Here is a 26,435-nt window from a genome sequence, read left to right as displayed (position 1 = left end):
CCTGTGTTTAGCTTGTCCTATGATGGATGTGCTGCCCTAGTCAAAGGTGTGTCCTTCCTAGTTTGTACGTAAGGATACTAGTGGTGGTGTGACATGCCTTTTGGTGGCTAGTTGGCGTTCATATATCCTGGTGGCTAGGCTTTTGCTTGTTTGTCCGATGTAGTGTTTGTTCCAGACCTTGCACGGCATTTTGTAAATGACATTTGTTTTGCTGGTTGTTTGTATAGGGTTCTTTTAGGTTCAATAGCCGCTGTTTAACTGTTTGGTAGGTTTGGGGGCTACCATGATGCCAAGGGGTAGGAGTAGTCTGAAAGTCATTTCAGAGATGTCTTTGACATAAGGTAATGTGGCTAGAGTTTCTGGGCGTGTTGTGTCTGCTTGTTTGCGTTTGTTGCTGAGAAGTCGACAGACTGTTTTCTTCCTAAATATGCTGTACAGGTATTTTTCTTCAGCTGCTCCTAGTTCCCAGGTGCTGCAGTATGTTGTGTCTTGTTGAAATAATGTCCTGTTGCAGCTCTGTTTTGTGGGTATTGGATTAATTGCTTCTGTAGTTAAGTACTTGATGTGTGCACGTTGTTTTTCTGTAGATGCTGGTTTGACAGTTCTCCATTAACTGCTCGTTCTACTTTGACATCCCAGAATGGGAGCCTGTTGTCATTCTTCTCTTTTGTGAATCTTATGCCAGTAAGGCTATTATAGATGGTGTTGTAGGTTCCTCTAATTTTCTGTTTTGTAATCATGAAGGTGTCATCCATGTCGTGTACCCAAAGTTTGGGTTGGATAGTTGGAAGAGCTGTTTGTTAGAGTCTCTGCATTACTGCCTCTGCTAGGAACCCTGGTATTGGTGATCCCATGGGTGTTGTGTTGATTTGTTTGTAGGTCTTGTTATTGAATGTGAAATGGTTGGTGAGGCACAGGTCTACTTGCTTGAGAACATTGTCTTTACTGATGAAGTTGGTGCTGTCTGGTGTGTCCCCCCTTGGTTCCTCTAGTAGCGAAGTCAGTGTTTCTTTGGCCAGTTTAATGTTAATTGATGTGAACAGGGCTGTTACAAAAGGAGAACATCATTTGTCCTCATCTATTTTGGTGTCTTTGATGGTATCTAAGAATTCTTGGATGGAGTGAATGGACTGGCAGGAGTCTTCCACTCGGTATTTCAGTGGAGTTCCTTGGCTAGTCTGTATGTCGGTGTTCCAGGTAGTGAGACTATGGGTCTGAGGGAGGCCTCTGGTTTGTGTACTTTAGGTAGTTTGTAGAAGCTGGGTGTGTTTAATCATCCAGTTCCATTTTTGGGAAGTCTGGCTTGTTTAATTGCCCTGATTTCTGAAGCCTTTTCAAAGTGATATGGATTTCTAGTTATGGGGTCACCTGTAGGTAAGTGTCAGTTTCTGCCAGTAGTGAGTTCCCTGGGTTGAGGGGAGTCTAGGACTAGAAGACAGACTTCAAGAAAATAGAAACCGGATGGATCCAACAGACACCACTTCAATGAACTACCTAAAGTACACAGACTAGTCTCTACCTGGAACACCGACATACAGACTAGCCAAGGAAATCCACCAGAAACTGAAATACCAAATGGAAAACTCATGCTACTCCATTCACTCCATCCAAGAATTCCTGAACACCAAAGACACCAAGATAGACGAGGATGAAAACATGTTCTCCCTTTGACACAACATTAAACGGGCCAAAGAAACACTGACTGCACTAATAGAGGAACTAAGGGGACACACACCAGACAGCATCAATGTCTTCAGCAAAGACAACGTCCTCAAGCAGGTAGACCTGTGCCTCACCACCCATTTCACATTCAATAACAAGACCTACAAATAAATCAACACAACACCCATGGGATCACCAATACCAGGGTTCCTAGCAGAGGCAGTAATGCAGAGACTCTAACAAACAGCCCTTCCAACTATCCAACCCAAACTTTGGGTACGTGACATGGATGACAAACAGAATAAAATTAGAGGAAACCTACAACACCATCTACAATAGCCTTATTGGCATAAAATTCACAAAAGAGAAGAATGACAATAGACTCCCATTCTGAGATGTCAAAGTAGAACGAACAGTTAATGGAGAACTTCAAACCAGCATCTCCAGAAAAAAAACATTTCTTCCCCCCCTCCCCCCAATACCTAACTACAGAAGCAATCAATCCAACACCCACAAAACAGAGCCACATCAGGACATTATTTCGACAAGCCACAACACACTGCAGCACCTGGGAACTACGAGCAGCTGAAGAAAAATACCTGTACAGCATATTTAGGAAGAAAACACCATCTGTCGACTTCTCAACAACAAATCCAAACAAGCAGACACAACACGCCCAGAAACTCTAGCCACATTACCTTACATCAAAGGCATCTCTGAAATGACTTTCAGGCTACTCCTACCCCTTGGCATCATGGTAGCCCCCAAACTTACCAAAAAGTCAAACAGCGGCTATTGAACCTAAAAGAACCCTATACAAACAACCAGCAAAGCAAATGACATTTACAAAGTGCCATGCAAGGTCTGTAACAAACACTACATTGGACAAGCAGGCAAAAACCTAGCCACCAGGATACATGAACGCCAACTAGCCACCAAAAGAAATGACCCACTATCACTAGTATCCTTACATACAGACTAGGAAGGACACAACTTTGACTGGGACAGCACATTCACCATAGGACAAGCTAAACAGAGACACACACAGGAGCTCCTAGAGGCCTGGCATTCTAACTGGATATCCATCAATAAACACATCAATTTGGACCTCATCAACACCCTCGGAGAGGAAAGAGCTGGAAATGATATCACTTCCCTTATGGAACCAAGCCGCAAACAGAAAGTGGGACATAACACCAGTGCTTTGCTGGTGGCTCACTGATGACGTTACAAAACGTCTGAAAACAAACTTTCCAGCTCACCACCAAACTTACAACCTGAACCTCAACCCGAGGTATAAATCTTCTCAAAAATCACACAGACTCTTTGGTCCAACTGATCCATGCCGACTAGATATCGCAACCTAATCTAGAGTTATTTGCCAGCACTTAGCCCATATTCCTCTAAACCCTTTCTATTTATATACTCATCCAGATGCCTTTAAAATGTTGTAATTGTATCAGCCTCCACCACTTCCTCTGGCAGTTCATTCCATGCATGTACCCTTAGGTCTCTTTTATATTTTTCCTCTCTCATCCTAAATCTATGCCCTCTAGTTCTGGCCTCCCCCACCCCAGGGAAAAGACTTTGTCTATTGACCATATACATGCCCCTCGATTTTATAAACCTCCATAATGGTCACCCCTCAGCCTCCAACATTCCAAGGAAAACAGCCCCAGCTTACTTAGCCTTGCCATATAACTCAAACCCTCCAACTCTGAAACATCCTTGTTAAATCTTTTCTGAACCCTTTCAAGTTTCACAACATCCTTCCGATAGGAGGGACACAAGAATTGCATGCAATATTCCAAAAGTGGCCTAACCAATGTCCTGTACAGCCACAACTTGACCTTCCAACTCCTATACACAATGCTCTGAACAATAAAGGAAAGCATACCAAATGCCTGCTTCACTATCCTATCTACCTGCGACTCCACTTCAAGGAGCTATGAACCTGCACTTCAAGGTCTCTTTGTTCTTGACTTTCCCATTAAATGTATCAGTCCTGCTCTGATTCACTCGAAGCTGCAACACTTCACATTTATCTAAATTAAACTCCATGGGCCACTCTTCAGCCAATTGAGTCATCTGATCAAGAGCCCATTGTACTCGGAGGTAACCTTTTTAGATTAGATTAGATTAGATTAGATTACTTACAGTGTGGAAACAGGCCCTTCGGCCCAACAAGTCCACACCGCCCCGCCAAAGCGCAACCCACCCATACCCCTACATCTACCCCTTACCTAACACTATGGGCAATTTAGCATGGCCAATGCACCTGACCCGCACATCTTTGAACTGTGGGAGGAAACCGGAGCACCCGGAGGAAACCCACGCAGACACGGGGAGAACGTGCAAACTCCACACAGTCAGTCGCCTGAGGTGGGAATTGAACCCGGGTCTCTAGCGCTGTGAGGCAGCAGTGCTAACCACTGTGCCACTGTGCCGCCCACCTTCTTCGCTGTCCACTACACCTCCAATTTTGGTGTCATCTGTAAACTTATTAACTACACCTATGCTCACAAGTTCTCAATAATTTGATGCACTCTGCATAATATCAAGAAAGAAGAGAAGATACTGGATACTGCAAAGGCTGTGGGCCCCAATAACACAGGAAATAGGAAAGAAAATTTGTGCTCCATAATTTATTGCTCCCCTAACCAAGCTGTTCCATTACTGTTACAATACTAGCATCTACTTGACCATGTAGGAAAATCCCAGGGACATCCAGTCCAAACAAGCAGGCTCCTTCCATCACAGTAAAGTGATGGAAGGAGCACTTTCAAAGGCATAACCTATCCATTGACACTCAGTTTGGGTTCTATCAGGACCACTCAGCTCCTGACATCATGAATAGCCCTGGTCCAAACATGGAAAAAAGCAGCTCAACTCCAGCTAAGGAAAGAGCAAGTCCTGATCTAAAGTGGTATTTAACAGAGGGTGGCATCAAGGAGCCCTAGCAAAACTAGAGTGCATGGCAATTAGGGTAAATCTTTTCACTAGTTGGCATAAATTAAAATTGATGTGTTTGTTGGAGATTAGTCTTCTCAGCTCCACAGCATTTCTGCAGGAGTTCCTCAGGGTAATGTTATAAACCAAAACATCTTCAACTACCTTTTCTCCATCATAAAGAGAGTGGGAATGTTCACAGATGATGAGATAACGATCATTACTGTTCACCACTTCAAGTTCTAAAATGGTCTGTGTCCATATGCAGTGAGGTCTTGACAACATTCAGGCTTGGGCTATTAAGTCTCAAAGTAGCATTCATGCCACACAAGTGCTGGACATGAGCATCAGAAGAAGAAAGTCTAACCAGTGCCCCTGGATGTTCAATTTCATCAGTAGGAAAATCCAGAGTTATAGGGAGGTTGCAGTAAAGTAGAATCCCTACAATGCAGAGAGAGGCCATCCTGAAGAGCGCTCCATCCAGACCCACCTCATCCCTGTGACCCTGCAAGGCACTTTTACCATGGCTAACCCACCTACCTTGCACGTCCCTGGACATTGTGGGGCAATTTTAAGTTAGGTAGATTGACCATGCTTATCTACACATCTTTGGACTGCAGGAGAAACCTGTGTAGGCACAAACAGAATGTGCAAATGCTACACAAACAAACAGTCACCCAAGGCTGGGAGCAAACCCTGGTCCTTGTTGCTGTAAGGCAGCATTGGTAACCACTGTGCCATTGTGCTGCTGGAAGAGTGAATGTGAAGAGTGCCAGATCACCTATGAGCCTACTGAATGCTAGAGCATGCTCAAGGCGCAGAACAACCTATCATATTCCTATTTCTTGTGGTCTTCTCACCCTCACAGTAGGCCCCAATATCATTGAACAGAAACTGAACTTGACCAGATATATAAATACTGAGAATCCTTGGACAACATCTTCTAAACTTGCAACCACATCCACCTAAAAAGGACAACAGGAGCAGATATAACAGACCACAACTACCACCTGCAAGATCTCTTCCAAGCCACAACACATCTCAACTTGGGAATATATTGCCATTCAAAATGCAACTCATAACCACCATATTGTCAAGGATCAAGTAGGGATGGGCAATAAATGCTCGCCTTGGCAGCAACACCCACATCCCTTGAAGAAATAATTAAGGACAACAACATTTTTCTCAAAACAGTGAAATCTAAAATACTGAAATTTAAATAACAAACCTATATAATTTCTTCAGTATACATGCGTACTTATGGGCCTTTATTTAAATTCTTTCTTTGGACATCTTACATACTGCTATGTGTTGGTGACAGGAACAGTAAATGTTGAAGGTACTAAATGGGGTAACAATCAAGCAGGCTGTATTATCCAGGATAGTGTTGAGATTGGTGAATATTATTGAAACTCTACTTCTACTCAATGTATTTGCATGGTCAGTGAACAGGAAAAGGATATTAAGTGTAGGCAAGCACTGGCAAATACCTGAGCAATGCTTTAAACTTTTTTTTGGCAACTTTGCAAATCCCAATGAATTTATGCAGATATTAAGTTGGCACAGGGGCTTGTAGGATGGGCACAGTGTAACCTTCTCACTTTTTGCGTTGATAAGGTAGCCCCCTCGATCTCTTCCTGGAAGACTTTTCATGGAGGTGAGGGACCATGTGTGATAGGCAAGGTACCTTTCTGCATTGTGAAAAGGTTTGATTGTACCTCTACTTGCATAAATTCATTGGGATTTGCAAAGTTGGCAAAAAAAAGTTTAAAGCATTGCTCAGGTATTTGCCAGTGCTTGCCTACACTGAACCAATACAAGATTTGTGCTACATGACCGATCTCTCAAGCTATCATTTTCACAACAGGATGCCACTGATAAATAATTCCATTTGCTTATTGAACATAAATGTTTATTCACAAGATTTTTAATTACTTGAGGGAAATGTTTGACTGAAATATGAACTCTAAATGAAATGTTTGTTTATATAAATAACTGAACACAAATTTGATTTCTCCACCCCCCCCCCCCCCACCTTTAGTAGTGACAAAACCAATAGACTAGTAGCTGTTTCATGCGATGGTGGCATGGTGGCTCAGTGCACCAGGGTCCCAGATTCGGGTGACTGTGTTGAGTTTGCACATTCTCCCAGTGTCTGTGTGGGTTTCCTCTGGGTACTCTGGTTTCCTCCCACAGTCCAAAGGTGTGCAGGTCAGGTGAATTGGCCATGCTAAATTGTCCATAATGTTCAGTGCATTAGTCAGAGTGAAATGGGTCTGCATGGGTTACTCTTCAGAGGGTTGGTGCAGACTGGTTGGACTGAAGAGCCTGTTTCCACACTGTAGGGAATCTAATCTAATCATTTAGACGCCACATAACAGATAAATTGGCAAGAAGAAGCAAGGTCAAAGATGTGATTAGGGGTGAGTTGGCATTGAGTTAGTGTAGGGGCTATAAAGAATCAAGCAGAAAATAGGAAGCTTTAATATAGGAATGGCCAGGTTGGATGAGTAAATGGGAAGAGTGGCACAGATCATGAAGGACCATTGGGGTAACTGTAGGGTCATATTCTGGCATCGAGAAAATAGGGAGGGGAGAGCTGGAGGGATGTTTTCTGTGTTAATCTTTATTTTTAAAGTTTGTTTACAGAGCCTGGGTCCCTAAGGAGGCTTTTCAACCAGCACAGGTCCTGAGGAATTTTCAAAGATTCTTCCTGGGTCACCTAGCCCAATTAACCTTCCAGCCCAACCACACCTAGACCAATCATGTGAAGTGTGGACAGCTATTTTTAATGCCTGGGTTCGCAAAGCCAGGAATTTTTCCAAACTCTTTTCCTGACCCAGGAATTGAAATTAGGATCTATCACCTATATCTCAGTCAATTTTCTGGCTATATTAATAATTTGAATTTAGTTGCATAGTCTCAATTGGAGGTGAAACTTTTCACAAATGCCTTCTTCATAGTCACTACTTCTGTCATTTCTTTTAAAAATTCAGATGTGTTAGGCATGAGCTATCCTTTACAAATCCATGCCAGCACTCAGATCAGCTGGACATTTTTAACAGGTGTTCAGTCATTGTATTCTTAAATATCAATGCTCATAATTTTCCAATTCAATAATAGTTTGAGTGATATCTGGTGTTGTAATCTCTTCCCTACTTAAACAATGCACTAATTAACTTACTTCATCTGCCATTTTCTGATTTTCATTGATAATCTCATGACGATTGGTGTTCAAGTGGCCACAATGATTCTAATTATCTTCTTTATCTTAATATAGTTGTAAAAGGTTGAGATGATTGAGGTCTCATATGTTTCTTTTCATATTCCATTCTTGTCTGCTTTCTAACCATTTGTTACTCATTGTATCTCTCCCATTTACAATAGTTTTCTTTTTAAAAATCTTGTATTTTTTCCCCTTATGCTCTCTTTCTCCTTTAGTTGGCCATGGTTGCCACTTTAGCGAGTAGAATCCTTGCTCTTTATGATTACAGACTGGTTCTTCTTTTACATTGAATTCTTTATTGAACAATTTCCTTTGCATTTTCTCCATTCACAGATTTGACCAGTTTATTGTTGACAGATTATTTAATCTCATTGATGGCAACTTTGCTAAAGTCTACAATTTCAGCAAGAGTGTTTGCATGACAGATACTTTACTGTATCACGATTAATATTATATAAATGTTCATGCATTGTTAGGCTAACTAAAATTCACTTATTACTTGATCTAATAGGAACTTGCTGCAGAAATCTATCCAGGCACTTCAAGGAAATAATTGTGAATTCAAATCCACTGACAGATATCGGAGATTTTCAAATCCATTTGAACACTACATCCTGATCACTTGGCAGGGAAAAATGACATTCATTCCACCAGTATGGGTTGAACGTTTGATCCTGGACTAAGAGGTGAACATATGGTGTTCCAGACCAAATATCCCACCCTTTCTTTCTTTCCCTTGTGTCCATCAAATATTTGTATTCCAGAATGCCCAGAAAACCCCATTAAAGTAAACAATGTGCTAAAAATGTGAATTAGTAAAAGGTAGCCACACAGTGCAGGCCATTTGCACATCATTGCTTTCATTTTAGAATGGAAAGACTTCACAAACCTCCAATCTTTGCATTGTAAGCAACTCCTATTGTGCAATGTGAATTGTTTGCAACAGCAGCTACTTCTCCTGCACATCGAGTCCCATGCCTGCAGTAGAACATGGAAAAAAAATACATTAGACACTGGCACCAAACAGTGAAATTCCAAATGTACAGACCACTCTGAAAGATAAGTAATGGGGTTCCCTAGGAGTTGATGCTAGAACCACCGCTATTGTTGATGTATGTTAGCGACTTTGACTTGGGTATACAAGGCTCAATTTTAAAAACTGCAAATGACAAAAAACAAAATCAGTGTATTATGAATTGGGAGGAGAACAGTATTATACTTCAAAACATAAACACACTACTGTAATGGACAGATACAAGAGGATTAAGGGTGACATGAAAAGGCGAGGGAATGGAGTTGAGAATGGTGAAGCAGACCCGATGGGTTTAATAACCTAATTATGCTCCTGCATCTTTTGGTCTTATGGCAGATATGCCTGAATTCAGAGAAGTGCAGTAGAATGTCTTGCTTCATTCTTCTCACCAAAAATCAATATAAATTACAAACAGTACAGTTCTAAAATTGTTGCAGGAACTAAGGCATGTATATGATGAACCTTTACAAAATGACTGGTTTTGGCATCACGATATGATAATTTCATTGGAGTTTCACAATTTCTACAATTTAAAGTTTATCATGGAAGGTCATTTCAGTTTAATGTGGCTGTTCACTCACCAATTCTCAAAAAAAATGCTTAATCCAGGGTGACTACAACTCAGTTACGTGGGGATGGATACAAATGAAAGAACTACTCCAACTGCAATTTTAGGGGTGAGAATTTCAACATTATTAACTCAGTTGAGGTAAAATTGACATAACTGTGTAAACTACAGCAAGGTTCAAGGATATTCCAATTCCAAGTTCCAAACTAAACATCACAATGGTGCTAACGCCAAAAGCCAAAATAAATAAATTGGAATATTTCAACTTGAGAGATGAGTCACTACAACTTATCCTGTTTGGAGGGCTGGAGTTGAAAAACTGGTGAAACAGGATCTAATCAGAAAAAAGATATGTAGGCAAAAACTGTGTGGAGGAGGAAGAATGTTTGGCTCCAGAGTCTAAAATCTCTTGGAAGGGGTGTTGTCCTAAGATATATTCCTTACTTCTGGATGGTAGAATTGCTGCTTTTACAGAGCATTAACAAATGGATGCAGTAGGGTCAAACACAAACTCAACTTCCAACAAGTAGCCACTTTTTCAGCTACATTTTCAGTTTCTTTAATGCATTCTTTTTGTAACATTCTGAAGGCACTAAATCGATAATATTTACATTTCTTAACAGAAATTAAATGAGACACTTTAATATGGGACATGTTTTGAAACTTGGCAAACTTATTTACAGTAGTTGATGAGGTCCATACATAGGGTCTATAAATGCTGACAAAAACAACAAATCTTCTCATTCTCCTTTCTATATAATCAAAAAACATTATTTTTGTACGTGCTCTTTCAATCAACCCACAATTCTGACCTCACTCAAAGGGTTAGCGAATTGCAGTAAATATTTCAGCAGAAATAAATTTGGTGCAATTCCCTGAAATTGTCTGAAAAGTAGAATGATACTAGATGTGCCATTTATTGGTTTGACTGTCAAGTATTTCCTGTTTCAGCAAGATATGGAGAGGTGATATGTTAGTCATATTACACATACAATGGCCAAATACCATCTGCATTCATTAACTGAACTTAGCCCACAATTTATTAAGTTACGATTCTGCTGGTCTGACCAGGTGAAGCATGTCATGGCTTTCGAAATAAAAGTATGGAATTAATCTAACTGGAGCAAGCTGAAAATTGAAGTAATAACCTCACAATTTTTGACTAAATTATCAATAGCATGGATATTTTCTATACAGCCCAACAAAACAAAACTAATAAAAATTAACTGGCATTTAATTAACACCCCAATCTTATCCTTTTGTTTCATAAAAACCTTTAGAATTCATTTCCAACTCTAAAGCTCCTTCTGAAGATATGACTTCAATTCTAGACAAAAGACAAATCAATTTGCAGCTGTAGAACGTGATAAAATAGCCATAATTGTCAAGAGAATTTTCAAAATATGGATTTGTCAAAAGTAAATGCTCATACAATGTTTCACAATGAATTGAAGATGCTGGTGTTGGACTGGCACGTACAGAGTTAAAAATCACACAACACCAGGTTATAGTCCAACAGGTTTATTCGGAAGCAGTAGCTTTCGGAACGCCGCTTCTTCATCAGGTGGTTGCGCAAAATAAGATTGTAAGACGCAGAATTTAGAGCAAAGGTTTACATTATCTCATTAGGTGAATTGCCCATGCTAAACTGTCATAGCGTTAGGTGCATCATTCAGAGGGAAGTGTGTCTGGGTGGGTTACTCTTCGGAGGGTCGGTGTGGACTGGTTGGGCCGAAGGGCCTGTTTCCACACCGTAGGGAATCTAATCTAAAAAAAGTATACATTAAATTTAAAAAGACCTGGATTGTTCGTAAAGTCTCTCACCTTTTACAATAAAGTAAAATGTAATTCTGCAAGTACAAATTCACCCCACGAACTGGTATATGTATGCGTGCATGTGCGTGTATGTTTTGGGGGGGGGGGGGGGGGGGGGGGGGGGGGCGCATTTGCGTGCGTGCAGATGTGGCAGTGATTATGAGTGTCTGTGAGAGAGTGTGTGTTTGTTTGTATGTATGTATGAGTGTAAAGGGGTATACGCCTGTGAGAGGGTGCATGTGGGAGTGTATATTTGAGCGAGAGAGAGAGGGTCCGAATGCATGTATATGTAGGAGAGCACGTGTGTGTCTTTATCTGCGTGCAAGCATGTATAGTGCAATGGGGTCACCTGTAGTGTGACATGAATCCAAGTCCTGGTTGAGGCCATCCCCATGGGTTCCTCCCACCATGTACGTGGCAGTTATTCATGCGACTCAGACAACGTTGTCTATCTCATACACTGCAGGCAAGGATGCCCCAAGGCATGGTACATTAGCGAGACCAAGGAGAGTCTACAGAAATGGATGAATGGACACCACACAATCAACAGACAGGAGTGTTCCCTCCCAGTCAGAGAACACTTTAGGACAATCGACTTTGGACCTTCGGGTGACTGTCCTCCAAGGCAGACTTCAGGACAGGCAACAATGAAACATGGCCGAGCAAAGCTGATAGCCAGGTTTGGGGATGGCCTCAACCGGGACCTTGGGCTCATGTCACGCTACAGGTGCACCATTGCACTATATACACACAGGAAGGTGCATGCGCACACTCCTAAAGACCCATACACCTCACAGACCTTCTCTCATACACTCGCACACTTACATATGCACCCTCTCATAGGCTTATACCCCTTTACACTCACACATACATACAAACCCTCTCAGATACCCAGACCCCTCCCCTCCCCCACCACCACACACACCCACATATACAAGTTTGTGGGGTAAAATTGTACTTGCAGAATTGCATTTTGTTTTGCTCAGAAACTGCATTAATCCATGTAAGATTCTGTAATCTGTTTTTTCGATTAGAATCAGTCTGACCATCGTGGCACAGTCGCACACAGGGCAGCTCACACCTTCAATACATTATCTGGGCCGACATGGCACCAGTTGTTAAAGTACACTTGAGAATGTAACTTGTAAGTGATGTGATTTATATATGCAAGAACTGAAACCAACATGGTCATTCTAAAAGATGAGAGATTTAACAAATAATCTAGGTCTTTTTCAATATATAATTTCAGTTACATCACACTGTAAACTTTCGCTATAAATTCTGCGTCTTACAATCTTATACTAAACAACCACCTGAAGGAGCAGCACTCCGAAAGCTATGTTTCCAAATAAACCTGTTGGACAATAAGCTGGTGTTGTGAGATTTTTTTAACTTTTCACAATGAAAACAGTCCTTACTCATTGATGTTCCATTGATTCTCATTTTTCTTTACAGTAACTATAATGAAAATAAGTTTGTGAACCACAGATGGTTAATACATTCCATAGATTTCCAATCTGACACACACGGAGTTTTTTTTAAAATTGTCTTCTTAAGTATACTCCAAAAAGGTTTAAAAAAAAATTCAACAACCAGAAACCATCAAGAGTCAAGGGGCAGCATGGTGGTTCAGTGGTTATCACTGCTGCCTCACAACACCATGGTCCTGATTTGATTCCACCCTCAGGCCACTGTGTGTGTGGAGTCTGCATATTCTCCCCATATCTGCGTGGGTTTCTTCCAGGTGTTTCGGTTTTCCCCTACAGTCCAAAGACCAGCAGGCTAGGTGGATTAGCCTTGGGAAAATGCAGGGGTACAAGGATAGTGGATGGGGGAATGTTATTTAGAGGGTCAGTATGCACTCAATGGGCCAAATGGCCTGCTTCTATGCTTTAGGGATTCAAATGATTCTATTGTAAAAAGTTTCCTGAAATCTTTCAATTATGTGAACTCAAATAAAAAAAGAACTTCACCAAACTATATTTGGAATTAGCATCAGTGTTTGCGAAAAATAAATGAAAGACATCAGCAGTGTGGATTCGTGAATTTAAAGCATCTGATCTGCATTAATGCTGACACTGCTTATCCTGGTAAACTCAAGTAGAATATCATGTTGTTAATCAGTCTACTACATCCCATATTTTGATAACTCCGGTTTAAACATATAGATTCAAACATTTTTCAGAAGCTCCTGATTTGAAGAGTGCAGAGAAAGAAAAAAAGTTTCTAGAAACATCTTAAAACAGTTGTTTTCTCTCAAGCCATCCATTATTTCTGAACTGTCAGATTTCTAAAACTGAAATGTTGGATAAGCAAAATAGTAATTTCTCCTAACAAAAGTTTTCAGATGACCAAATCCACAGTCTTTCTCCCCATGACTAAAATTTAGTTTCTTTCCATCTCCCTTCCTGGCAACTGAGGTTAAACTAAGCAACTTCGTTGTTGACGTATTTAAACTGGGAAGTAGTTTCGGAGCACATATCATACCATCGTTACAAATGCCTATTTCCACCTCTAACATTGTCCAAATCGACACATGACAGTTCATTTGCTGATTTGTTTCATTTATTGCACTTGTTACCATTAGAGTCGACAACACTAATGCATCCTTCTTTAACTCTCACATTGTACCAAGATCATCCAAAATATTGCCTCCATCAAATTTTGCATAAAATCCCATTCCTTACACTTACTGGCCTACATTGCAGTGCCTCAATTTTTAAAATTTCATTCTAATATCAAATCTGTCCATTGCTTTGCTCATTCTACCACTTTAATATAGCCTTTTAACCCTCCAAGATGTTGCTCCCCTCCAATTCTACACTTTTGAGCATAGTCAATTTTAACCATTTCATCATTGGTGGCCATATCATTAGTTACCAAGGTCCTGAGCACAGGAATTCTCTGCTAAACATTTCTGCCTCTCATTCAACCTCTAGTATGTTCCTTAAAGCTCCCTCTTTTAAAAAATGGTCATCTGCCTTAATAGTTCCTTGTGTGACACATGGCAAATGTTGTTGTTCATGCTCCTGTGAAGAGCCTCAAGACATTCTATTGTTTTGAACGATACTATAGGAGTTTAAGTTGGTGGTGTTCTGGAATAAAATTAAGCACAAATACAAACAAGTAAATCAGAACAAACAAGGATTAGATCATATCTTTGCAGAATGTCAGTCTACTACAGGATTAAGAGTTCAGCCTGGCAAGCTGTATTTTTTTGGGAGAAAAATACTGTCATTTAAAAGAATTTTTCTGCAAATATAGTCCAGTGGACAACCATTGTAGTTAAATGCAATTACCTCTGCTATAAAAGGAATTTTGTCATCTGCAATATTTTAAATAAAATCATTAGTGTGGCACTGGAGCACACTCACATATTAAGTAAATTAACAGTCATCCCTTATAGTCAAAGCATTTCTGTTCTGAACCAGTAACTTAAGAAATTAGACACTTCGGCACTTTATTGTTCATGTATGACGGTCATTCAACCACACACAGCATGATAGAAGAGTCTTTTGTTACAAAATTCCTTTAAGGATGTAGGCTGTATTTAGAGCCTAGTTGGCATTAGTAATATTGAGGTTTTTGCAGTTGTCTAGTTTAGAATTTCCTCAGCTTTTGTTCAATTTCATCCACTGCCATGACACCCCACCATTGACCCTCCCACCCTGAAAGGTTCATGACTCGTTTCAGTTGAAATTTACATTAGAACCAATAAAAATATGCATGCTATATCCAAGGGGGATGTGCCAACTTTTATTCCTGCTTTCTGTCAAGCATAATTTTACCTCCAAATCATCAAAAATGTCATAGTTAGGACACTGCTGGTTTAGATGATTTGGACACATCAGTGATGGTTTGGTATGGTGCATCAGTAATCTCAGGCTTTGAAGAACAAAATCTGCATACCATTATCATTTAAAACTACCATCTGGTCTTTTTGCAGATTACAAAGGAATAACTGGCATAAATCTATATCTTGCTCCCAATTTCAAATTTTGTTATATATTACTGGTATTTGGCCAGATAGCATACTGTATCCACGGTATGAATGTTCATCTCAAAATGATTTTTTTTCACTCTAATCATACATGTTAATATAATTCTCTCTCTCCACATATTGATAGCGTGTCAAACTTTCTGAAGTGTAATGCAAAAACATTTTGTCCATCATTTACCAGGTACAATTTAAAACCACGGCAGCACAAAATACCTTCTAAAACATCTGAGGCCTTTGACATGCTTTCAGTCTCTCAACTCAATTACATTTGTTGTGCACATTGCACTTGAATCGGACAGATTTACTTCCATATTCATGCAACACCACAGTGCACCCGAACAGATAGGAAACTTAAAGAAAAAACAGTCGCAAAATTTTAAAGAAAAGCTGTTTGTACCGATTGACAGCAATTAGACTTTATGACGTCAAGAGTGTTATCTGATTAGAAACAGCTGCATCTTCGCAGTTGAATAGATGTTACCCTGTGTGGTGTAATGTTTCTCTTTTTAAAGAGAAAACGCAGCACAGCATCCAACATCCAATGAGTAATATCACTTGGGATGTGTTATGTTAACATAGTGCACACAAAACAAAATAAATTCTTAATTTTGCCAACTGAGATGACTGGAATCTTCATTGAGCAATGTCAGAAACTAAAATTATTTTGCACACCCTTCACTCAAAGGATTGATGAAAGTTTTATTTAAGAAAGAATCAGAACAAAATACAACTCCTAGAAACTGCTTAAGGTTCTGTTGCAATTAAAACAAACTGCTTCAGGGTGTCATTGCTAAAATGTAAATACAACTGAATGCTATCATTCTAACAACTGTTTAAACCATTGTTTTGGCATTACCAGATGTAGCCCAGGAGAGTCCATGGAACAATGTCTGAGCGTATCCCCAAAATTGACAGACAACCCCTTAAATCAGAGTAGAATTAAAAAGAAATTCAAATCCAAAGTGTGCCATAATTATATTCAACCCAAGTGTCTGTAACCTTTAAGGCTTATCCAACAACAAGTGCTCACCCAAATTTGCCCCCCACTCATAAGTAACCCATGCCTTTAGGTCAGAGAGATAAACTTTGACAATTCTATTCATTCAGGAAAGCTTTTTACATTATTTAAAATTCTCAGACACACATAGGAATAAGTTCAGGCTACTTATTCCTTTAAGTCTGCTTGTTCAAGATGATCCACGTTAACTCCAATCGCTGCCTTTGGGGAGCAAAATAGAAGTATATAGATCAAGGATAAACTTTAAAATTGATCTTGCATTAATTTCCTTTACAAAACTAAGTTCCAAACTTCTCCACACTGTTGTTTAGAATCACTTTATAATGTCAGAAAAAAAAAGGTCTGGCTGTAATTTTTCAAGACTATGCCTATTATCCATTTTCTTTACTGATTAAAAATGTCACACACAGCCTTGAATGTACTTAAATGACCCAGCATTTACTGCTCAGTATGGTGAAGAACTCAACAGTTTCAGCACTCCTGGAAGAAATTTCTCCTTATCTTAGTCATAAAGGTGCAACCCCTTAATAAGATTATAGTCCTCTGGTCTGAGACTCACCAACAAGGAAAAAAACCTCTCCACATCTACCTTGTTAAGCTCCCTAAGATTCATATGGTTGTCTCTCATTCTTTTAAACTCCAATATGTATAGGCCCAACTGATCGCTGACAAAACCAAGAAAAGATGCCTTTATTTATTTGCCTGTTTAAAAACAAATTTGTTCACTTTCTGAACATTACATACCCAATCATGATTGAAAACATGTTTTAAACTCATGTTATTGTCAAATATCAAAAAATAGTTTGAAACAGAGCTGGCAAACGTAACTGTTCTTTAGTCTGCAATCAAGAAAAGAAAGGCTTAAACCATACAAAAAAGGATAAGAGAAATATAGAAATTAGGTGATAAGAGATAATTAAAGCAAGAGAAGGCTGATATGGTGTATATATACACACCAGCATAAACCAGTTGACTGTAGGGCTCAGTTCTGTGTTGCAAATTCTGCATAATATGTTAACACTAGATGGCAGTATCAGAGGTAATTCTGGTATTATAAACAGAAAATGCTGGTCTGGCAGCATCTGTGGAGAAAGAAACACAGTTAGTGTTTTAATTCCAATAACTCTTCTGTAGGGACTTGGAAGATAATATTTTTTATGCTGTTAGTGGGGTTTGATGGGGGGGGGGGGGGAGGGAACCAAGTGGAACAGATGCCCAGAGCAAAATACAAAAAGGAGTGCTAATGTGGTTACACAATTGAGATGTAAAGTAAGTGTTAACGATAGGTTTGAGTAAGAGAAAATAGGTTAGTTCTGCTGAGAATAAAGGCAACAAAACAAGGCATGAGGAGGTGGGGCTGTAACAGAATTGCAAATCAGTATTTGTGCTCAATACCTCAATTTTAGTTCAGGCAATTTACAGCTTTCCAACATGGAATTCAACAACTTTATAGCATGAACATGATCCTCTATTGGGAAGGACTACGGAATACCTTCCACAAACTGGTTGCTTGCAACAACTCATCACCATCCTTCACATGGCATGATGCTATACAAGCCATAATGCTCACAAATGGGTCCAAGATGGACCCACACATCTGCAAACTGGGGTCACGCAATGCAGTGTCAGTGCACCACTACTCTTCTCCATATTTCTTACCACAACACAATTCAATATCCATGAAACATCCTATTAATATGGAGTTATCCTCAGGATGAATGAGAAACCGTTCGACCTGTGTCGCCTTCAGTCCAGAACTAAGACCAAAGAACCACCATCAACAAGCACAAGAGGAGTTCCAAATTGTAGGAACAGAGGCATGAGTGAGACTGGGCTTTAGCCTAAGCATGTGGGAGATAAAGATCTTCTGTCAGACTGTATCCACTGCACAACTCTTCTCCTGGCTAGCAGGAGGACAGAGAAAACACTTCAAGAATATCAAGTCCTTGCTGAAAAAAATTGCAATACCACAGTAACTCATGGGAATCAAAGACTAAGACCACCCAAACTGGAAATGCATCATCATGAAAGTGACAAACAATCTGCGCATCTCTCACAGGCCCAGACTGAAGTTCAGCACAAAACGGTGGAAGGAGTGTGCATCCCACCCACCTATTTCAGTAAACACCACGTGCCCCACCTTTGGCATTGGATTATGTTATCATCTCAGGACACACTTAACCAAAGTGGAATAAAGTCATTATTAGTCCCAGGAGAAAATGCACAAGTGTGAAGAAAGAAAATTTACCTCTAAATTATTGTAAATACCTCAATACCAAAATGTACCTAGAAACTTAATTTAAGTAATTCCATTAAAACGGCAGCTGAGGTTGACAAATTTATACCAAAGGACTGAATCTTTCCTCTGTTCAGGTAAATAACTTAATATTGCCTATATCCAAGTTATTACCAAATCAACTAACTCAATCAACAATTTAGCTAATGCAAGGTATTCATGGGAACAAGGGGTTTAGATTATAAGTCTGCACTTTTCCTTCATGTTATAATGTTTACAATACCAATTCCTTAAGATTTTTTTTTAAAAACTTTGATTTATCATTGTTTTCTCCTACTTCTTAACCATATGATGCTCATTGGATCATCATTCAGAATAAATGTCACATTCTCATTTAAGTCGATGAGACCTTTTCTCCCTCTCTTCCACCTTTAAACAATTCCTCCATTGTTTTTTCATTATCAGCTTGACATGCAGGAAACAATAAACAGAAATTAAATACTGGTAGGAAAATAAGGAAAGATTTATGGAAACAAATGTGGAGGCTACGTTGTATGCTAGAAATTCTATACACTGACAGTAAAACAAACGAGTGTTTGCTAAAGAAGTGACATCCAAATAGGCAACGTCAGTATTTTGGTCACTGAAAAGCTACAGAGATTTTTGCAAGGCGGCAAAGTGGAGCGTTGTAGTGTGAGGGGTTGACCTAGTTATAGTGGGATGGTGGATTCCAGACAATCCAGAGTGGATGTGCAAGGATGGGGCATGATAGAGGAGTGGGGCATACCACACAACAGATCGATGGACAGGGTAAGCTATAAGCAGCAGCAGGCCACAATCACCATATTTGGTCCATGCCACAAGTGCTGATCCCTAGCCATCAACTATATTACCATCATTCCCACCCCCATTGACAAGGAGATGCTAAACTACATCACTCTCACCTAACTTTGGTGTCAATTCCAACCATCTGACTCCACCCTACATCTGCTTGTCTGTTGATGAAATGCCACCCATAACAAACAGAGAACACTGGAGAAACTAAGCACATCAAGCAGCAGTATTAATGTTTTGAGTCTGTTATGACTCTTCTTCAGAATGCTAAAACCTATCAGCTTCAAAAATCATATCCATGCTTTTATTTCCTCTAGACTTGACTAATCCTAATCCAAACCGCCACCCCCCCCCCCCCCCCCCCCCACAAGCCTCTCAAATTCTACCCTCCTTAAACTTGAAGTCATCCAGAGCTTTGCAGCTTATGCCTGAAGTTGCATCAAGGGCCACTTGCCCTTGTACTCATTAAGCTACAATGACCCTGATTAAGTAACATCTTTACCTTAAAATTTTCATTCATAGAATTCCTGTGGTGTGGAAACAGGCCCTTCGGCTTAATAAATCCACATCAACCCTCTGAAAAGTAGCCCACCTTGATCCATCCCCCTACCCCTGACTAATGCATCTAATCTACACATCCCTGAACACTACGGGCAATTTAACATGGCCAATTCACCTAAGCTGCACATTTTTGGATTGTGGGAGGAAATCGGAGAAAGTCAACACAGACACAGGGAGAATGTGCAAACTCCACACAGACAGTTACCAAAGGCTGGAATCAAACCCAGATCCCTGGTGCTGTGAGGCAGCAGTGCTAACTACTGAACCACCATGCTGCCATTCTTATTTTTAGTTACATGTGTGGTCTCTGGCCCATTTCTTAATCTCTACAAATTTTCCATTCCCACAATCCTCCAGGTTTTATGCTCTCATCCAGTTTTCCCCTCCTAAGCATCCCAGACTTTAATTATCCTTTAGGTAGCCCATGATATAAGACACTTCTTAGAAGCCCAATTCTTCCTTGTATATCTTTACAAGAGTAATTATCAAATTTCATTACATAATACTATAAAGTGCCTTAGGATGTTTTATCATGATAAAATGTGCTTGATAAATATATAAATTATATTAATATCACAGCAAAGTAAAAGTGCTTTCACTTTTTAGCAAAAATACCATATCTTTCAGATTTTACCATCTCTGCTAACATTATATGGAATGGCTCAAATGCCAGCTTTTCCTTTGTTTTTCAAGAAATCTCCTATTTCACAATAAGAGTGGTAATTTCCAACTCCTAATAAAGAGAAATTGGGTGAAAAGTTATCCCATACCCATATCAGGACACCAAAGAAAATGACGGATGACTCCTATTTGAGGTATATTGATCAGGTAAGATATAAAAGCACAGTTGTGCTACTGAGACTTTATAAAGCTCTAGTTAGGCCCCATTTGGAGTATTGTGTCCAGTGTTGGTCCAAAAGGAAGGACATACTGGCACTGGAACGTGTCCAGCGGATATTCACACGGATGATCCCTGGAAAGGTGGGTCTAACATACGAGGAACGGCTGAGGATCCTGGGATTGTATTCATTGGAGTTTAAAAGATTAAGGGGTGATCTAATAGAAACTTACAAGATAATACATGGCTTGGAAAGGGTGGACACTAGGAAATTGTTTCCGTTAGGCGAGGAGTCTAGGACCCGTGGACACAGCCTTAGAATTAGAGCGAGTAAATTCCAAACAGAAATGCGGAGACATTTCTTCAGCCAGAGAGTGGTGGGCCTGTGGAATTCGTTGCCGCAGAGTGCAGTGGAGGCCGGGACGCTAAATGTCTTCAAGGCAGAGATTGATAAATTCTTGATGTCACAAGGAATTAAGGGCTACGGGGAGAATGCGGGTAAGTGGAGTTGAGATGCCCATCAGCCATGATTGAATGGCGGAGTGGACTTGATGGGCCGAATGGCCTTACTTCCACTCCTATGTCTTATGGTCTTTTAATATTTGTTTATTAAATATGCTCATTGCCGATCCCAAAATGCTCCCAAGAAAGTGCCGGTTAGCCATCTGTGACACAGGCCTATCCATAATGTTATTTTGAAGGTTTTCGGACCAGTGACGATTAAGATATAGGCAATATATTTCCAAGTTGGACCGATATGATTTGAAGGGAACTTGTAGGTAATACTGTTCCAATACACACGTAACACTCAATACTGCTAGCTGCAGTTTAGAAGACAATGTCTTTATTCCTGATGAAGGGCTTTTGCCCGAAACGTTGATTTCGCTGCTCGTTGGATGCTGCCTGAACTGCTGTGCTCTTCCAGCACCACTAATCCAGTATTTGATTTTCAGCATCTGCAGTCATTGTTTTTACCTTGTTGATTTTAACCCTACTGCGAATCCTCTTGCAAGGATGCCTACCTTGAAGAAGTTTTCCTCCTCTCTCTACAAGAATCTCAGGGAGTCCCTCTCCCACTGCAACTCACAGGTCATTTCCTCTGCTCTGAAACTCTTCAACCATGTCCTTATTTCCCCTTCCCCCACCTCACCCTAGTTTCAAACTTCCAGCTCAGTTACTGTCTCCTTGACTTGTCCGACCTGCCTATCTTCTTTTCCACCTATCCACTCCACCCTCTCCTCCTTGACCTATCACCTTCATCTCCTCCCCCACTCACCCATTGTACTCTATGCTACTCTCTCCCCACCCCCACCCTCCTCTAGCTTATCCCTCCATGCTTCAGGCTCACTGCCTTTATTCCTGATGAAGGGCTTTTGCCCGAAACGTTGATTTCGCTGCTCGTTGGACGCTGCCTGAACTGCTGTGCTCTTCCAGCACCACTAATCCAGTATTTGATTTTCAGCATCTGCAGTCATTGTTTTTACCTTGAAGAAGTCAAGTTGAGTTGCTACAATGCATCTTCACTGTTACCACGGTGTGCAACAGATGAAAGGATTGCAGGTAATGAGTGAAGTGCCAATCATGTAGGCTGCTTCTTCAATGTTTCTGGAGTTAAACTTATCCAACAAGGCAAATGTTCCTGGGCATTACCAATGAGCAGAAACTTAAATGGACTAGCCATATAAATACTGTGTTAATCAGAGATTTGGAATCCTGCAGCAGGTATCTCAACTCTACATACAGCAAGTCAAGCCAGGAATGTGGGCTTGACAGGATGCCAGGGTGAATGCAGCTCCAACAACACTGAAGCAGCTTGACACCACCCAAGCTCCTTGACTGGCATCAAATCCATAAACATTCATTCACTTCACCACTGACGCACAGCGGCAGGACAATACATCATCTACAAGGCACCTTACAGAGATTCATCAAGACTCCTCATACAGCACCATCCAAACAGCATTACAGTCTAGAAGAACAAGGACAGCAGATATATGGGAACACTACCACCTGCAAGTTTCTCTCCAAGCCACTCACCATCTGACTTAGAGTCAGAGAGATGTACAGCGTGGAAACAGACCCTTCAGTCTAACTCGTTCATGCCGACTAGATATTCCAATCTAGTCCCAACTGCCAGCACCCAGCCCATATCCCTCCAAATCCTTTGTATTCACATACCCATCAAAAAGCCTTTTAAATGTTGCAATTGTACCAGCCCGCACCAACTTCTGAAAAAGTTGCCCCTTAGATCTCTTATACCTTTCCCCCCTCACCCAAAACCTATGCCCTCCCCCACCCAAGGGAAAAGCCCTTGTCTATTTACCCTATCCATGCCCCTCATGATTTTATAAACCTCTATAAGGTCACTCCTCAGCCTCCGATGCTCCAGGGAAAACAGCCCTGGCGTATTCAACCTCTCCCTATAGCTCAATTTCCTTATAAATCTTTTCTGAACCTTTTCAAGTTTCACAGCCTCTTTCCGATAGGAAGGAGACCAGAATTGCAAGCAATATTCCAACAATGGCCTACACAGCCGCAACATGACCTCCCAACTCTTATGCTCCATACTCTGACCAATAAAGGAAAGCATACCAAACACCTTCTTCACTATCCTATCTACCTTCGACTCCACTTTCAAGGAGCTATGAACCTGCACTGCAAGGTCTCTTTGTTCAGCAACACTCCCCAGGACCTTACTATTAATGTGGGTGAGTGGTGTTCCACAGGGCTCTGTCCTTGGGCCTCTACTGTTTGTAATTTTTATTAATGACTTGGATGAGGGGATTGAAGGTTGGGTCAGCAAGTTTGCAGACGACACAAAGGTTGGAGGTGTCATTGACAGTATAGAGGGCTGTTGTAGGCTGCAGCTGGACATTGACAGGCTGCAGAGATGGGCCGAGAGGTGGCAGATAGAGTTCAACCTGGATAAATGCGAGGTGATGCATTTTGGAATTTGAAAGTTGAGTACAGGATTAAGGATAGGATTCTTGGCAGTGTGGAGGAACAGAGGGATCTTGGTGTGCAGGTACATAGATCCCTTAAAATGGCCACCCAAGTGGACAGGGTTGTTAAGAAAGCAAATGATGTTTTGGCTTTCATTATCATGGGGATTGAGTTTAAGAATCATGAGATCTTGTCGCAGCTCTAGAAAACTTTGGTTAGACCGCACTTTGAATACTGCGTTCAGTTCTGGTCGCCCTATTATAGGAAAGACGTGGATGCTTTGGAGAGGGTTCAGAGGAGGTTTACCAGGATGCTGCCTGGACTGAAGGGCTTATCTTATGAGAGGCATAGATAGAGTCGATAGCCAGTGTCTATTTCCCAGGGAAGAAATGACTAACACAAAGGGTCATAGTTTTAAGCTGGTTGGAGGAAAGTATAGCGGGGATGTCAGAGGCGGGTTCTTTACACAGAGTTGTGAGAGCATGGAATGCGTTGCCAGCAGCAGTTGTGGAAGCAAGGTCATTGGGGACATTTAAGAGACTGCTGGACATGCATATGGTCACAGAAATTTGAGGGTGCATACATGAGGATCAGTGGTCGGCACAACATCGTGGGCTGAAGGGCCTGTTCTGTGCTGTACTGTTCTATGTTCTATGTTCTATTAAGTGTATAAGACCTGCTAAGATTTGCTTTCCTAAAATGCAGCACCTCGCATTTATCTGAATTAAACTCCATCTGCCACTCCTCAGCCCATTGGCCCATCTGATCAAGACCCTGTTGTAATCTGAGGTAACCTTCTTTGCTGTCCACTACACCTCCAGTTTTGGTGTCATCTGCAAACTTACTAACTACATCTATTATGCTCACATCCGAATTATTTATAGAAGTGAGACTTGGAAAACATATTGCCATTTCTTCATGGTTATTGGATCAAAATTCCGATATCCCTCCTGAAAAACATTGACTGTATTTACAGCACATGGACCACAGTGGTTCATTGCCACCTTCTCATCATCAGTTAAAGATGGTCAATAACTACTGCCCAGCCAGAGAACTCCACATTCCAAGAATGAATAAATGAAAAAAATAAAGGGTTGCCCATTGTTTTTTGCTGTCTTGGAAGGTTTGACAGTCCTTTGGTTCTCTGCCCTGAAAAGCACTGAACACTGAGCTATTCAAATATTTTTAAAATATAGGAGTAGAAAGATACTTTACTAATAAGGCAAAGATTATTTGAAGTTGAAGCCATAATCAGATCAGCTACAATTTTATTAAAGGCATAGTAGATTCAAAAGGCTGAATTGCCTACTTCTGCTCCTAATTCTCACGTTCACACGTTGCTTATAGCATGCTGATCCCCTTATTTGTTATGCATGTGGCTCTGGTGTTCTAACTTCACCAGATTGGCAATTCATTTATAAATGCACTTAGTCCTTTTTATATGACAGTTTGATGTCAATCATAGAGCAAGGGCACATAACAACACGAAGTTATAGGCCTTGAGAGAACATGATATTGCAGAAGCTGATGATTTTATGGATAGTATGCTAAGACATTAGATTCAGATTTCACCTCATTTAGCACAGTAACAGTGCCATAGAACCCAATGCATAGTCTCCTCAGGGTGAAATGGAGACACCGTCTCTACAAGAATTGTGCAAATGGACAATGCTAATGGGATCCTTCTAAAGAGCTGCATCTGTAGCAATAGTTCTAGAGTTATCGGGTATTCACTTTTCATTTCAGATTTATGTAATTAATTACATATAAATTCCTCAACTATTGAAGATTTGGGCACACATTGCTCAATCATTAATCCAGACCTCTGGTTCTTAATATTGTACCAATCATGATATTGCACCATGGCCACCCAAACCATAAATTATTTTAAAGTCATTAGGTTGCTTCATACAAAAATTGTTCAGTTTTTTTTTTAGTCGCCACCTTGAATACTCGTCAAGGGAAGAAAACAATGGCACTGGAATTATAGGCAATCTCTGTTGTTGATTAGACGTACTACTAATTTAAATACCACAATCTCCTAGAATACCACTAATTAGTGGAGCATCCTTGGCACTGTTCTCACTCAATTTAAGTAACATGGCCTTTATTGTTTCAAATGAGGTCACCAACCCAAGGTTTATGAAGAGAATGATACTGGATTCCAAACTTATTTTCAGCATCCGCAGTATTTTGCTTTCATTCATGATTTCTCTGGATCCAACAACTCGTTATCAGACTAAGGGTCTCCACTTTCAGATTCTGAAAACCTGTGTTCATTAGTTACAATGTGGCGATTTGATGCTGCCACAATTTCAATGACACAACTTGCTCTGGTTTGATGTTCAGTTAACACATCAAACAACTCTACATTGGGATCTGACTGATTCTCCACTGGGTACTCTTCACTGTGGATATAAAATCGGTCATTCCAGCACAAATTGCATCGGTTTTACAAAATGTTTCATTTTCCTCTCTAAACTCAATTGTTTATCACAAGATGCAAAATCCGCAGTAAACCAATACAATGAGGAGGTTTTAAAATTTAATTGCACTAAGCATGTGATTTTTTTCCATCAATTATGCTAATGGCAGGGGAAATTATACTGAAAAGAAAACAGTTCAGAAGCCACCATCAGACCAAACATCGCCACTCTGGACTTCAGAAAGATAGAATGAACAGCACCAAACAAACATAAATGTGAGGCCCACATGCATATGTAACACACTGATGTTCATTTGCTTCTGACCT

The 26,435-nt window shown here is 40.5% G+C and overlaps 1 protein-coding gene across 4 annotated transcripts in view; it reads right to left on the bottom strand.

Moving 5' to 3' along the window:
• Positions 1–26,435, bottom strand: part of pcsk5b (proprotein convertase subtilisin/kexin type 5b) — a 375,643-nt gene that overhangs the window by 256,361 nt on the left and 92,847 nt on the right. For all 4 annotated transcript variants that reach the window (XM_072585118.1, XM_072585127.1, XM_072585146.1 and 1 more), the window contains exon 6: positions 8,727–8,815. In XM_072585118.1, coding sequence (XP_072441219.1) covers positions 8,727–8,815 — 89 coding nt within the window. The remainder of the gene's footprint in view (positions 1–8,726; positions 8,816–26,435) is intronic.

Source organism: Chiloscyllium punctatum, chromosome 2 (genome assembly GCF_047496795.1).
Source record: "Chiloscyllium punctatum isolate Juve2018m chromosome 2, sChiPun1.3, whole genome shotgun sequence".
Lineage (NCBI taxonomy): Eukaryota > Metazoa > Chordata > Chondrichthyes > Orectolobiformes > Hemiscylliidae > Chiloscyllium > Chiloscyllium punctatum.
Note: the sequence above shows the minus strand (reverse complement) of the source record. Positions and strands in the feature narration are given on the sequence as shown.